Raw genomic sequence first — 14,453 nt, forward strand, 5'->3', positions numbered from 1 at the left:
GCCTTCTGTTGGGCACCTGTCGCCGGGGCGCCCTCACAGGACTTAGAAGACCGCTCGGATTTCTTCTTTTTCTTCTCACCTGACGCGCTCTTTCCCTCCCTCCAGCCAGTTGGCGAGACGAAGATGGCGGTCCCTCATGGTCCGCTCCGACGTGTTCCCGCAAAACGCACAGTCCTCCTCCACGTGCGTTTTGTCCTCATGAAGACAGTAGAGGCATAAGAAATGCTCGTCTTCCTTGAACACGTTCTGCAGCTGGCATCCAGGGCAGGCCCTGAACAGCTTCCCGGGCGTCGAGCTCCCTTTCTCCTGGGCCATGTGCGGGGTAGGCCTCAGAAACTTCTGGAATCCTCCAAAAGCGTCATTCGACGAAATCGTCACCCTTGAGGGTCGTAGAAACTTCTGAAACGGGTCCCCGTTGATCGGATGTAAAGACGGTGGAGCTTGAGGCTCAATTTAACCGAAAAATGAGAAATTCTCTTTGAAAAAGCGCGAAAACGCAGCAAAAGCTCGAGAGCTATAGCACGAGGACTCTCAACACTTGAACGTGCGGTAAAAATCTGAGGATGGCTGCTGGAGGCGGGGCTTAGGGAGAGGGCAGTCATTGGCTGTGCGCAGTATGACCCAGAGATCAGTGATTGGTTACTACTAGGAAAGACAGATCAGAAACGAAACTGATACTGATTTTTTCTGTACCGAGGATTCCCAGCCTGCCAACGGGGAATATTCATGAGCATGTGAATCCATGCCAGACCCCATGCTGGAGATGCACAAATACAAACAGGGGACAGTGATGGTCCCAAATATTGCATGGTCGCTATATACCACACTGGGGATGAGGTGGACACTTTATACCACACAACTATTGCGCCCCCACCAGACCCGAGAGCTATAAGGTAGTATGAGTAGATTTGGAGGGTGATGGGAGATGTATATATTTGACATGTACCCCTGAACAATATGCACAACGTGGGGAGAGTTTGAGAAGTGTGTGGCGAGCATGGATACCTATAAAAGGCAGCCCTGCATGAGAGGAAGCAGAAAGAAGGGCTAACGAATGAAGAAATACTGGGGGCAGACATTCGTTACTGTAGGAGTAACGAAAAGGGGGAATGTTGGGAAGGAAACGATCCTATCCCGCCCTCCCTAGTCGCAGCCAAAATGAATAAACCCCATTGAAGCCAATGGGGAGAAGCCCTCATCTCCAGGGTACGTGTAAGAGCACTATAACAGAGATTTAGATGAATAACGCCAGCTGTGCCTCAGCTCCAAGACTCAATTTTGTATGAGGCCCTGACGCCATTTTTTTTAATTAGGCCCAAAAACCGCCACCCTGGGAGGCTGCAGCACTCGCATGTGTAGTCCCACAGAGAGGGGCCAAGCCATCAGCATGCCATACCAGCTCAGCACGAGCCTTGTTCCCACGGAAGTCCATTCGTTCCCTGTCCACTCAAATGTTGCAAACACTCAGTATCGTTCTCAATAATGCACTCTGCGAAGAGCATGAGACAGTACCAGGCCCAATACTGTATCCATCCATCTCCACCAAACTGCCATCGCACCCCTGACCTGCAGCCCGCCAGGCCAGAGCCCACCATACTCCTTCGCCATGACCCCTCAACTCTTTTCATGCCGATAAACATCTGACCCCCTGGTCTTGACCATTTCAGATTAGCCACCACAGATCTAAAGCCTGTACAGAAGTATATATTTCCAATAGCAACATGTGTCTGTTCGTATCATGAGGCACCAGGGAAGGTAGACTGTAGATCATACCCCCGGGGGAGAAACTTGGTTTTGGGAACTGCGGTATCAAAGAAGCCCTCATTATTCATTCTTCTCCGGGCACCCCTTTCACGTGATGTTCAGGTGCCTGCTATGACTCATGAGTAATTGGTTCCCGTTGTTTAGTTTAGCGTAGATAGAATGTTTCTAATATGTACTCTGACCTTCACTGCGAGGATGAGCCCAGCTGACTCACGTGCACCAGGTCCGACTGGAAAACAGCTGCCAATTAGCACCAGGCTGTACTATACGTCCACACCCACCAGCAACGTAATTTTCATCCCTATGCAATGTCGTCACTAATGATGCGTTTGGCCTTTTGAATGTGCTGCCCGTGTAATTTTTGGCAGAGCGCCCGCGGGCAGCAGAGTTCTTTGCTGGCATTTATATTATATAAAGCTGTGTTATCTTTGCAAAACTATTTCTTGGTCTCATTCCCTAACTGGGTGTATAGTTATTGGGACACATGTTTAGAGGTCGGTGCCTTCAACTAGCCTTCTCACCCTGGGCCGCAGTTACTGTGTCCTGTTAATAGAGGGCATTATGCAAAAGTTAGGTTAAAACAGGGGTGTAAGAATTAGTGAACAAATTGGAATTCCTTCCTAGGGGGGGGAGGAGAGAGGAGAGAGGAGAGAGGAGAGAGGAGAGAGGAGAGAGGAGAGAGGAGAGAGAGAGAGAGAGAGAGAGAGAGAGAGAGAGAGAGAGAGAGACACCGCTGTTTTAGGGCAGTCTAAGCGGCGCTTGAAAATTAGACATTTAAAGCAAAACATTATGGGACCTCAACATAATATAACATTACCTATCCAGCTAGTCTAAAAGTAAACCAACACCAATCCCCCTCCCAAAGGAGTGAATGAGTACATGCAACATGACATCATTCACTCCTTCGGGAGAGGGGATTATGATGTTGGTTTCCCTTTATACTATCACACTCTCTACTCCAGACTCACCATATGTGGGTTTGTAGTCTCCTGTTGCTCTTGGAGTTCACTGATTTGAATATGGAAATGGCTGCTTTTTTGTAGTCCACGACGCAGGGTCTTCATAGGGAAGGGACTCCACCCCCACACCCCTCCCTCACTCTGCTGTTTCCCCCATTAATTAAGACGTGTTATCCAGGGATGCCATTTCACCAAAATGCCAGGGGTAGCAGAAGTCACATCACACAAGCATTGACCTCTGATGACATCACAGGAAGTGATGTCATTTGACCCCAACCCCAAAAGACATCAAGGGAAGTGATGGCACATGACCTTTCACCCCTTGACAAAACAGGAAGTGACATCACATAGCATTGTTCCTCAGTATAATAAGAGAAATATGGTTACGATATCTCTGTAATAGGATTTACATTTCGTACAAAAATGGATCACCATATGTAGCATTAATATCAGTGTGTATAGGCCCATATTACCAAATTACTGTGAATGTAAGCAGACGTCCAACACAACAACCTGGACTATTGCCCATCACTCAGGCTTAACTGTAAACAGACAGAGCATCTCGAAGAGGCCTAAACCCAAAAGCACAGGCTTCCAGTGCCTGCCAAGTGTTTGGCCACATACTGGAAACAGCAACTGACCAACACAAGTCCTAGTAGAACAACGATGGTCTGGAGGATTTCCCAGAGCTGGGATAGTGGTTATGAATGATTTGAAACCTTCCAGCCATCACCTTTCTCTTTTTCTTATCTGGTAAGTAACCTGCTGATTTTGTTGTTAGTTGGGAGAGAGGCAATGAATGATGTGTTGCAGGTCACAGTAAATGCATTTTTTTTTACATTTTTAAAAAAATGTAAACAGCAGCAGCTCCATGATATCACTCCTAGAAAAGGCCCATTTTTATTATTTTCTTTGGTCAAGTGGCACAGGGGTTGCAAGGGCAGGTCTAGGGGTAGCAGAGGGCTACCCATGGCAACCCTTAAATGATGTCCCAGGTGTTATCTCTGCTGGCCAGACAAAGGAACATTTGGGTGCTTTTTGGTGGGGGAAGTGATGGCTCATCCTTTGAAACAACTGTTGGCTTCCAATAAAAGTTTTATTTATTTTACTTGACCACACATTCGGCTTGTGCTTCTGTGCAAAGAGCTAAAGGGCACACAGCATTTTCATTGGCTCTGTCTTGGTCATACTTGTGTGTCTGCCACAGTGTCATGGTATGCCTGAGCATGTTCTAGCCCTACTGGGAAAACACAGGCGGCAAAGCCCTCCTGTTTAGTTCCCTTCCACTGAGGGCAATACCTGGGCTCTCGAAAGGTAATGAATAGAACGTGAGCCAATTATGATTGTGAGGCCAGGGCCAGATAAAATGTTATACTTATGACATAAGAAATATTTATTTGGGCCGGAAAGTATTTCTGTTTCAAATTACTTTTTATATCCTATCACTCGATTGCTATAATATGTCAAACATGCAGCAATAAAAGCACATTTTGTGTCCGATTTTTTTGAAGGAGAAAATGGGAAAACTTTTTAACGCACTGGAAAAAACACCACTAGAAGGAATAAACAAACAATGAAATGAAGAAGCCCCCAATATAACCCTACAAGGGTTTCCGAAACCCTTCTGTGACCACCTTCACCGTCCACAAATGTGCTCTCGAAAGAAAGCGCTAGCACCAAGCAATTGAAATAAAACACGAGTTCCATTTTGTTATGTCTACATCATTTATTCAGGGTCTCTGAAGGTTGAGAGATTGCTCATCAAATGAGGGTATAATGGGGGATAGGATGTGGGAGGGTGTGGATCCTAACAGAGCTAATGCCAGAAAAAGTCAGCAAAACCCCCAGCTAAAGTTTAGCTCGGTCAAACTGGAAACAAGAAAGGTTGAACACAGGAAGCAGCCAGAGTTCATGGGAAGCAACTGAAAGGGGTAGGACACTGAATACTGCCAGAGAGGAAGCTGAAGAGTGCAAGGAAGTAGCACAGGAGACTGACAGAGCTTAGAGCACGGGGCTGAAGACTACAAGGAAGGATGACAAGACAGGAAACCCCCAGGACTGAAGGCAGTAGGATAGAAACAATATTTAAAGGCAGAAATATTGGGATGAAGGTGAGTCCACGAGGATGGCGATTTTAAGAGCTAGATCATGTTTATAAGCAGTGGAGCAAAATAATAAGAAATCATGAGTTGATGGCAGGAAGATGGCGGTGATCACAATGGATGATGCAGGCAGTAAGAAAGAATGAAGTAAGGAACAAAGAGGGTGAAGATGTAATGAAGGAGACAGTATATGTGGAGGAAGAGGTGCAGGGTTGACTGGGTTAATTACATGAATAGGGATACAGACGAGGCAGAACACAGCAATAATGAGGGTGGGATTATGGAGACAATAAGAGTGGGAACAGAAGGATGAAGACTGGCAGGAATGTAGGCAGGAAGATGGAGAGCAAAGCTTTGAGAGCAGTGTTATGTGGTGAAGGGAGGGAGAATGAAGATGTTAGAGAATGGTCACCGAAGAATAGAGAAAGCAATTGTTGATTGGTATCCTCCCGCTTATCCGACTACAACACAAATAGGATCCGGATGTCTCTGATAAATGTTATCACTGTCATTTGTTGACAGGCTTGAAAATATAGACAAGCCAGGAGGACAGAATGCAGACAGAGGGCGGGATCGTGATAGTGGGAGACCCTGAAGGTAAGGGTAGAAGATGGCTTGATGGAAAGCGGAAGGATGAGTGTGGTGATGGTGGGATGGTGCTGTTGGAGATGAAGGCAGTAGTATGAGACAATGAGTGCAGAGCTCAAGAGGGTGAGCGATGGAGACAGTGCAAAGGTAAAGAATGGACACCTCAAGGTTTTACCATATAATAGTTGGCGCAAGGAGGATTGAGGGCATGGTTCGGAAATTAGAAAAGGGCAGTCAATGGGACTTAGTAGGAACGGACATACAAAGGTTAAAATGTAGGGTGTGAAAATAGAAGGGTTGAGAAAGAAAGGGCAGATGAAGGATCCTGAGGAAAGAACAGATGGAAAGGCTTTACAGAAGGATGGTGGAGCACACAATAGCCCTGTTATGTGGTTCAGGATCACTGTCCTGGTAGTGGTAAAAAGGTGATGGAGGAAGTGGGTAAAAGAGCTGTAAAGGTCAGGAGGATGAAGGCAGCACCGGAAACAGAGCAGTGGACAGAGGTACAAACAACTGATCTTACACCATAGATCGAGGTGTAAGAGTTAATGCAAATATTAGCACCCTGGGACCCAAGGTGGAGAACTGTAAAGGTAAAAGGAAGGCTGAGAGCTCCGTCAAGAGGCAGAAAATTAGCTAATGCTGGCAGTTGCACCATGAGGATAATGTGCTGGCATGGTCCTTCCTACTTCTTCTCAAATGCGCTTCAGCCAGCTCAAGTCATCGGACCTGCAAAACAAACAGAAGAATGTGTACTGTCAATCCTTTGCTTGTTCAGAGAAACCAGATCCCCTGTGGACTCAGGATTTCCTCTAAATAAATAGCGACAGAACACAAACCTATATTTCCTAAAAAGGGTGATGATTGAGCAGCTGCAGAGTCTGTGTCAGTGTCATTGTGATGTTTGTTAGTATTGTATGAGAAATGTGATTGTGAGGTCTGTAAAAAAAAAAAAAAGGTAGATGGTTTCATAATTATTTCTCCTAATAGGCACATACTACATGATCACACATTTTCCTGCACCACATAAATCTCCCACAGAGCATCAATGAAATGCTGCAAAGAGGATATGGAAGGACTGCATCCTCACATGTTTGGGCCACAAAACAATGCTGGAAACTTTAATAAAGATGTTGCTGTGTGTGGCATGTACCAACACCACGTAGCCTGACAATGGCGCAGTCCCTTCGCTGAGAGTAAAATCGCAAGGTTTCTTGACAGACGCATCCCTACCAAAGGCTGGTAAGGTAAGGGTGGTGTCAGTAGTCCATAGCTGTCCAACATGTGGATGACATCACCTCACCCCTAACAGGCTTACATGTAACCCTGAAATGTAATTGACCACTTTCAACTCTGCTAATCCTCAGAGGAATGCCTAAAGATGACTATGCTCCATCCCCATCAGCCTTCTAACATAACCCCAACATGTGAACAACACTGCTCAACCCTACTATACATTCAGTAACATAGTCTTGATGTGACTGACTTTACCCTAAGCACTCTGTACTGTACATTTGAAAGTGGGCTCTACATGGAAACTACACTTCCCCATCCTTACCAGACTTTTTTTTTTTTTTTTTTAGCAGGACTGACCCTCAAAGGGGTTGAGAGAGAACAGGCTTTGGATTCTCCTGTAAGGCAGTCAACACACTTTTGTAGAAACACCAATTGCTCACCCATGTAGATATAATTCCCAAAACGCCCTTGTTGTGTATGGTAATCTCTATTACACCTCGTCCTACTCACCTTTATCCCATTCATTATTAAAGACTCACATTCCATGACAAACACACCATGTATTGCTTCTCTTTTCCAACTCCTCCCAATCACACAGCGCCTACAAAGGAGCCCTGTCCATATCTCATATCCTGTGCATATCCAGAAGAGGTTCAGATGCCACTTAACTCCAATCTACCTTTTTTCAATAGCTGCTGTCTCTATCCGGAGTGAGAAGCAGATCAGGTGCCACCAAATGCACGGTGCTCACATGGGAAACAAAACCCATTCCCTAGCCACATGTAGACCAATGTATTTGAGCATTGCTGCTATGGGTGGGGTTTATAAAATAACTGAGAGGTAGATTAATGAAACCATTCTGATGTGCAATAATGTTCTGTATTATCAGCCCCCCCCCACCTGTCCAACAAACGGAAGGGGTTGAAAGAATACGATCCCCCCAATCATCATAATACCAAAATTAATATCCCAGGCAAACCTATCTACTGACATCCCTTTCCCTATCGGATAATACCCAGAGGGAACAGCCATACCGGAAAGTTTACCTTTGATTTGAATACCAGAAAGATAAGACTTTTAGGGAGAAACTCTTCCTCTTCTATTTACGATGCTAAGCAGTGAAGAAACATGTTTGATTTGGAACACACAAAACACAACCAACCACATAGACTGAAAGGTGTGACACCTCCCAGGGCCCCCCATGCAATCAGCAGCCCGTGCCATATGAGTGAGTGCTCAATGGGTGAGTCGACTATGAACTGGGATTGCATACATCAAACCTAGTTAAATTGTTCTCCTGGAATACTAGAGGCTTCGCCCACTTTTTACAAAAAGGAAATGTAAACTTGCAAACAGCAGAAATATTTGCCCTGCAGGAAACTTGGTTGTCTAAGCAACCTCTGTTAGATGGTTATGGTCTATTTCTTAATACCGCCATAAAACGAGGGGTTGATCGCCCCTCAGCAGGTTTGATTGTAGGGGTACGTACTGGATTGGGTGTGAGTGTAATATAATCGAACTGAGGTGGGATAAAAATATCTCTGTCACTTTTGATAAACATCTCTTGGTATCCGTCAGGAAAGGGTGCCAGATGCTATTGAGGAGATTTTAGAAAAGTGGCAGAGCTCTGGTAAAGCTATGTGAAAATCGTGAAAATTAAAATAACAAGGCTGTAAATAATGAGATTTTTAAAGTCGAATTCCGAGAGAAAATGTATTGCGTGGGTAGAGTCCCCAAAGCCCCCCACCACATCCCCCTACCTTAATAGGATATAGAATCCTTACCCCACCACCTATCTATTTATTGAAAAAGTGTACCAAAATCCTGTAAAAACTAGACTTTTAAAACTTTTTTTGCGGGTATACCTTATAATCTGTCTAGATCTTAACTCAATATGTCTGGTAGTAGTATCTCTTGGAATGCCCATCATCGTCAAACCAGGGGTCCACAAATTAGATCATAAAAAACACGAACTCGAAACGTGGAGCACGCACTGGGCAAGAAGAAACACTGTTTATTACAGCTGGGTAAGCGTCAATCAAACAGAACAGTGGATAGGCTCTGATGGAAAAGGCTGGCATCTGAATGGACTTCGGACCATAGTTTTATGCCAGAAAGTAAATGGTCGGAAAGCATTCAAAACACTTAGCAATTTAGAGAAGAACAAGAAACTTTCTTACCTGGTAACGTTCTTTAGATGGGATGGTCCGACGACGTATTCCATATATATGACAGGTAATGTCCACAGCTGTGCTGCTTCGGAAAATCTTCGGCGCCTGTGTCCTGCGTCGATGACGTCGATGCGCCGTCCCTGAGGACCTCCTCCGACAGCCGATGTCACCCTATGTGATAAGTAGGACGCACGACGCCCATAGCCTCAGTTGTAGTTTTTTTCCCCAGAACGTGTGCCACCAGTTTTCTGCCAGTCAGACACACAAGGCCTTGCGGAACGCAAGCTGCAATCGCAAAATAAATTTTGCAGCGGGGAAGGTAGGGAGGGAGCGATATGGAATACGTCGTCGGACCATCCTATCGAAAGAACGTTACCAGGTAAGAAAGTAACTTGTTCTTCGAGGGGATTGGGTCCTCTGACGTATTCCATATCTATGACAGACTCCCAAAGCAGTACCAAGCAAGGAGGTGGGAAAAGAATTTAGAACACAAATTTAGCATGGCCAATCAAATTGCGGAATAAAGGACTGCCTTGCCAAAAGCCAGATCCTGCCCTCGGATGGAATCGAGGGAGTAGTGCCGTACAAAAGTATGTACTGAAGCCCAGGTGGCTGCATCACAGATGTGACGAATAGGACACCCCTCTGCAGGGCAGTAGACGCAGCCACTCCCCTGGTAGAATGGCCCCGCAAGCCAGCCGGAGGGTCCTTACCCGCCAAGCGGTAACACTCGGAGATAGCTAAAATAATCCAGCGAGACAAAGTCTATTTCGTCACATCTTGCCCCAAACACTTTCCAGCGTAAGCAATGAAAAGTTGATCGTTCACTCTGACCCGGGACATGCGGAAATATAAAAGCTCAACGCTCTCCTAGGATCAAGCCTATGGAGCGCCTCCTCTTCCTTACCAGGATCTGGAGGAGGATAGAACGCCGGAAGAACAACCTTCTGGCTCAAATGAAATTCCGAAACCACCTTCGGAAGAAAAGAAGGACGAACTCTAAGGACAACCCTGTCCTTATGAAACAAAGTGAAGGGTGGCTTAACTGAAAGTGCCTGTAACTCACTCACTCTGCGAGCGGAAGTAACCGCAACCAAAAACACAGTTTTCAGAGTTAACAGTCTCAAAGGGCAAGAATGCAAAGGCTCAAACGGAGCACCCATAAGAAACTTAAGAAGAAGGTTCAAATCCCAACCGGGCACCAGAAAAGGTGACGGAGGGAACACATTAGTGAGCCCTTTCAAAAACTGAGAAATTAAAGGAATCTTACAATAGGAACATTCTTCAGACGAGCGCTTAAATATGGGCAGCGCCGCCAGGTAACCTTTAATGGTCCCCACTTGCAAGCCACTGTGGGCCAAGGAAAGCAAAAAAGACAGAACCATGGGAATGTCACATTCAAAAGGATCCACATTCTTAACTTTGCACCAGTCGCAGAACTTTCTCCAACGGCAACTGTACAGAGACTTTGTTGCCGGCCGCCTGGCCGAGAGCAACACCTCCATCACGTCTTCAGGGAGGTCCCAATACTTATACCTCAACCTTTCAGAAGCCAAGCGTGAAGGTTGAGGGATCTGACCTCTGGATGGAGAACCTGACCTCCTTCCAGTGAGAGCAGATCGTCTCAGTAGGGAAGACGACGTGGAGAGCAGATGGACAAGTCGAGAAGGTCCGGATACCACGTCCTCCGGGCCCACGCCGGAGCAATGAGGATTATCCGGGAACCGAACCTCCGTAACCTCCGCAGTACTTGCGGGATGACGGGGACTGGAGGAAACGCGTACAGCAGTGGGAATGACCACTCCACCACGAACGCGTCTCCCAAGGTTCCTTTTGGAGGAAATTCCCGAGAGCAGAACCTTTCGCACTTTCGGTTGACACTGGAGGCGAAAAGATCCACCTGAGGGGTCCCCTAAAGGGCGAAGATCTCCAGGAGAATCTCCTGAGCCAGCTCCCACTCGTGAAAGATCGTGCTCTGCCTGCTCAGATCGTCCGCCGTCTCGTTGTCGTCTCCGGCCAGATGAACGGCCAAGATCGAAACTTCCTGCTGGATGGCCCAGAACTCGAGCTGCATCGCCTCCCTGCACAGAGGAAGTGACCCTGCCCCCCCCCTTTTTGTTGAGGTAGTACATGGCCACCGAGTTGTCCGTTAGAATCAGGACAATCTTTCCTCGCACAGTCGGCAGAAAAGCCTTCAGGGCAAGCCTGACGGCCCTCAGCTCCAACAGATTGATATGGAGTCTGGACTCTGACGGAGACCAACGACCGCTGTCAACTAATTGGCATGAGCTCCCCATCCCGTGAGGGATGCGTCCGTCAAAATCGTCACCTCCGGCCAGGGCAGCCAAAATGGGGCCCCCTTCATCAGATTGCCTTTGACGGCCCACCACAGAAGGTCCTGGGTGACCGAGGACTACACCTGAACAGGGTCCGACAGCCTGCCGGAGGACTGAGACCACTGGAGTTTGAGTGCCCACTGCAAAGATCTCATCCGCAGACGAGCCTCTGGCACCAGAAGAATGCAGGATGCCATGAGGCCGAGCAGTCTCAAGAACTCGGACGCTGGGAGATTCTGGGCAAGTTGAAACTTGTGCACCATCTGCTGAATGTGAAGAGCCCTCACCTGGGGAGGAAAACACTGCCCCAGGGATGTGTCGATCACTGCTCCGATGGACTGGAGCCGCTGTGTTGGTGTCCAATGGGACTTCTTTAAATTGAGGGAGAAGCCCAGCTTGTGAAGGGAGTGGCAGGTGACGGACAGATCATCCAGGACTTGCTCGGGAGAGCTCCCCCTGATCAACCAATCGTCCAGGTAGGGGTAGACGTGAATCCTCCCTTGCCTGAGATGCGCTGCCACCACCACCATGAGCTTGGTGAAAACCCTTGGGGCGGAGGTCAATCCGAACGGCAGGACCCGAAACTGAAAGTGGGAGTCGCCAACCGCGAACCTCAGGTACTTCTTGTGCTTGGGATGGATCGGCACATGGAAGTAAGCGTCCTTGAGGTCGAGAGACACCAACCAGTCCTGAAGTTGAAGGGCCTGGAGGACTTGAGAGAGAGTAACCATCTTGAACTTGTCCTTCCTGAGGAGTTTGTTCAAACCGCGCAAGTCCATGATGGGTCTCAATCCCCCGTCTTTCTTCGAAATCAAAAAATAAAGGGGAATACCATCCCTTGTTCCTCTCCGCTACAGGCACCAGTTCTATGGCGCCTTTCTCCAGCAGGGCTTGAATTTCCTGCACAAGGAGCGGATGTGGACTCTTCAAAGAGAGATTCCCAGGTGGATTCTCGTGAGGCCTCTGCCGAAAGGGAAGACAGTAGCCGTGGGTTATGATCGCCAGAACCCACACATCTGAAGTAATGGCTCGCCACTCTACAAGATGCTGCGCCAGCCTTCCCCCAACCGGCGAACCATGGGACCTGGCCTCATGACTGAGTGGTAGCGGCTGCGGCATTCCCTGAGGGCAAAGAGGCAACTGCCCGAGCGGCCTTGGCACCTCGAGTACCCTTGTTTCCACCTCTGGCACTCTTACGGTGGCCTCTTTGACTGCTAGCTCCTCTCGCTTTACTGAAGGACGAGTAATAGCGAAAGGAACCTCCCCTCCATTGCTGTCCCCTAGGACAAAAAGATGGAGGTTGTCGAACTGCAGCGCCCAATGACTTTGCTGCAGCTTTGGAGGTCTGCAACCTCTCAAGGCTCTCGTCAGCCTTGCTGCTAAAAAGATGTTCACCGTCAAAGGGCATGTTGAGGAGCCGGGACTGCGCATCAGGAGCGAACCCAGACTTCTACAACCACGCAAACCTGCGTATTACGGTGCTCGCCGCCATGGACCGGCTGACACAATCTGCCATGTCCAAACCCGACTGAACGCCCTCACACATGGCATCCTTGCCATCCTGAACCATAGCAAGGAAACCATCCCGTTCGTCCCCTTCGGGAATTTGTTCAGCCGCTAATGCAGCACAGTTCCACAGAGTGGGTGTGAAACGAGACAAGGCACATATGGAGTTGGCCGCCTGAAGCGCCATACCCCCTGAAGAAAACACTTTCTTCGCCCAGCCGTCAAAACAATTTTCGTCTCTATCCGGAGGGATGGTAGGGTACGACGCCTGCTTTGCCGGGGCCGTAGCCGGTAGCCGCCTGCACCACCAAACTCTTCGGAGTGGGGTGCCTGGACAAGTAGCAGGGGTCGCTACTGGTTGGACGGTATTTTCACGACAAAGACTTGCCCACTGCCGGGAGACTCTCCGGAGCAGTCCAACCCGCCGCCACCCTTCTCTGCAGAGCCATATGAAATGGCAATACCGGGTCAGTGGAGGGACCAAGATCAAGGATGTCCGTGAGATCATCCTGAACGAACTCCCCTGGGGGAGCCGACCAACCCAAGTACTCGGTGACCCGAGACATAAGGCACCGAATGGCATGAGTGCCAGGCTCCGGCCTACAAAACTCCACCTCCGGAGAGGTGTCCAGTCCACTGGCATCATGTAGTGACTGCCTCAGGTCATCAAACTGGCTATGACCCGAGATAAGCTCATCAGGTACCGTAACCAGAACCAAGCCTTCATCAGAGCCTTCATCACCCTCTGAAATGTACTCCAGGCGGTGAGAGGAAGACATCTGGGGACCAAAGCTGTGCCTGACCTTAGCCAGAGCCTTTCTAGGAGCTAACCCCGTGCCACGGGGCCCCTCCGACACCACCGCCTCAAAAGGCGTTGAGGGCGCCGAACGAGTCTGCGCCAGCGTCTGCGCCGTCAGCTGCAGCGCCACCAGCATCGACGGCGTCGACACAGGCCTCGAAGCCGGAGCTCCAAGCGTGTCCCTCGACGACCTAGGTGCCGACAGCGTCGATGAACCCCTCAGAGGCGGAGCCTCGAGAGAAATCGTCGATGACCTCGGCGCCACAGGCGTCTACGTCTTCTTCGAAGACAGCATAGGATCACGCGGTCTCGAGCGCATTGAGGACCGGGACCTGGAACGGGCATGGTGAGAATGGCTACCCTTGTCCGAGCGGGACCTCTCCTGGGAGCCGTGCCAACCACCCGAGCCTGAGGGCGTAAGAGCGGTGTCACTCGACCGGTGCCGACCGACCCCACTCGGAGGCGCGGACGGACCGGTGCCCTGCGATTCAAGAATCGCTAGCATCTGCTTCCCGAAGGAAGCCCATTCCTCTGGTGTCGCTTGCATGGTGGGATAAGCGACCCGCCAATGGGCGGAGTCCTCAGAAGAGGACGGGGAAGGCGACCGATGCCGGCGCTTCCGGGAATGCCTCGAAGAGGCGGACGAGTGGCGAGACCAACTCCTGGAAGGAGAGCCACTGGACCTCCGACGATGACGCGGAGAGTCGCCTCTTGAGTCATCCGTCGAAAGCCCCATAGACCTCGACTTCCGGGGCTTAGACACCCGACCTACCGACAGCTTCTTCTTGCGTTCCCGCAAGGCCTTGGCCGTGAGCGACTGGCAGTCGACACAGTCGTCCGTATCGTGGGGCTCCCCGAGGCACCAGAGGCAGGCCTTGTGCGAGTCCGTGACCGACATCTTGGACCCACAGTCCCCGCATTTCTTGAAGCCCGGGCGCGGGGTTGAAGACGAAGACGACATCGGCCGAACAGGTCTTCACGAAAAACCGAAC

At 49.2% G+C, this 14,453-nt stretch overlaps 1 protein-coding gene and 1 long non-coding RNA gene across 21 annotated transcripts in view; one reads left to right on the plus strand and one right to left on the minus strand.

Moving 5' to 3' along the window:
- Nucleotides 1–14,453, plus strand: part of LOC138488444 (uncharacterized) — a 259,534-nt gene that overhangs the window by 155,314 nt on the left and 89,767 nt on the right. The gene's annotated exons all lie outside the window — the stretch shown is intronic.
- Nucleotides 4,430–14,453, minus strand: part of LOC138488440 (apoptosis-inducing factor 3-like) — a 1,275,087-nt gene continuing 1,265,063 nt past the window's right edge. For all 19 annotated transcript variants that reach the window (XM_069615395.1, XM_069615389.1, XM_069615394.1 and 16 more), the window contains one exon: nucleotides 4,430–6,142. In XM_069615395.1, the coding sequence (XP_069471496.1) occupies nucleotides 6,109–6,142 (34 nt within the window). In that variant the 3' untranslated portion in view covers nucleotides 4,430–6,108. The remainder of the gene's footprint in view (nucleotides 6,143–14,453) is intronic.

The sequence above is a fragment of the Ambystoma mexicanum genome, chromosome 9 (assembly GCF_040938575.1).
Source record: "Ambystoma mexicanum isolate Mex_15411 chromosome 9, UKY_AmexF1_1, whole genome shotgun sequence".
Taxonomy (NCBI): domain Eukaryota; kingdom Metazoa; phylum Chordata; class Amphibia; order Caudata; family Ambystomatidae; genus Ambystoma; species Ambystoma mexicanum.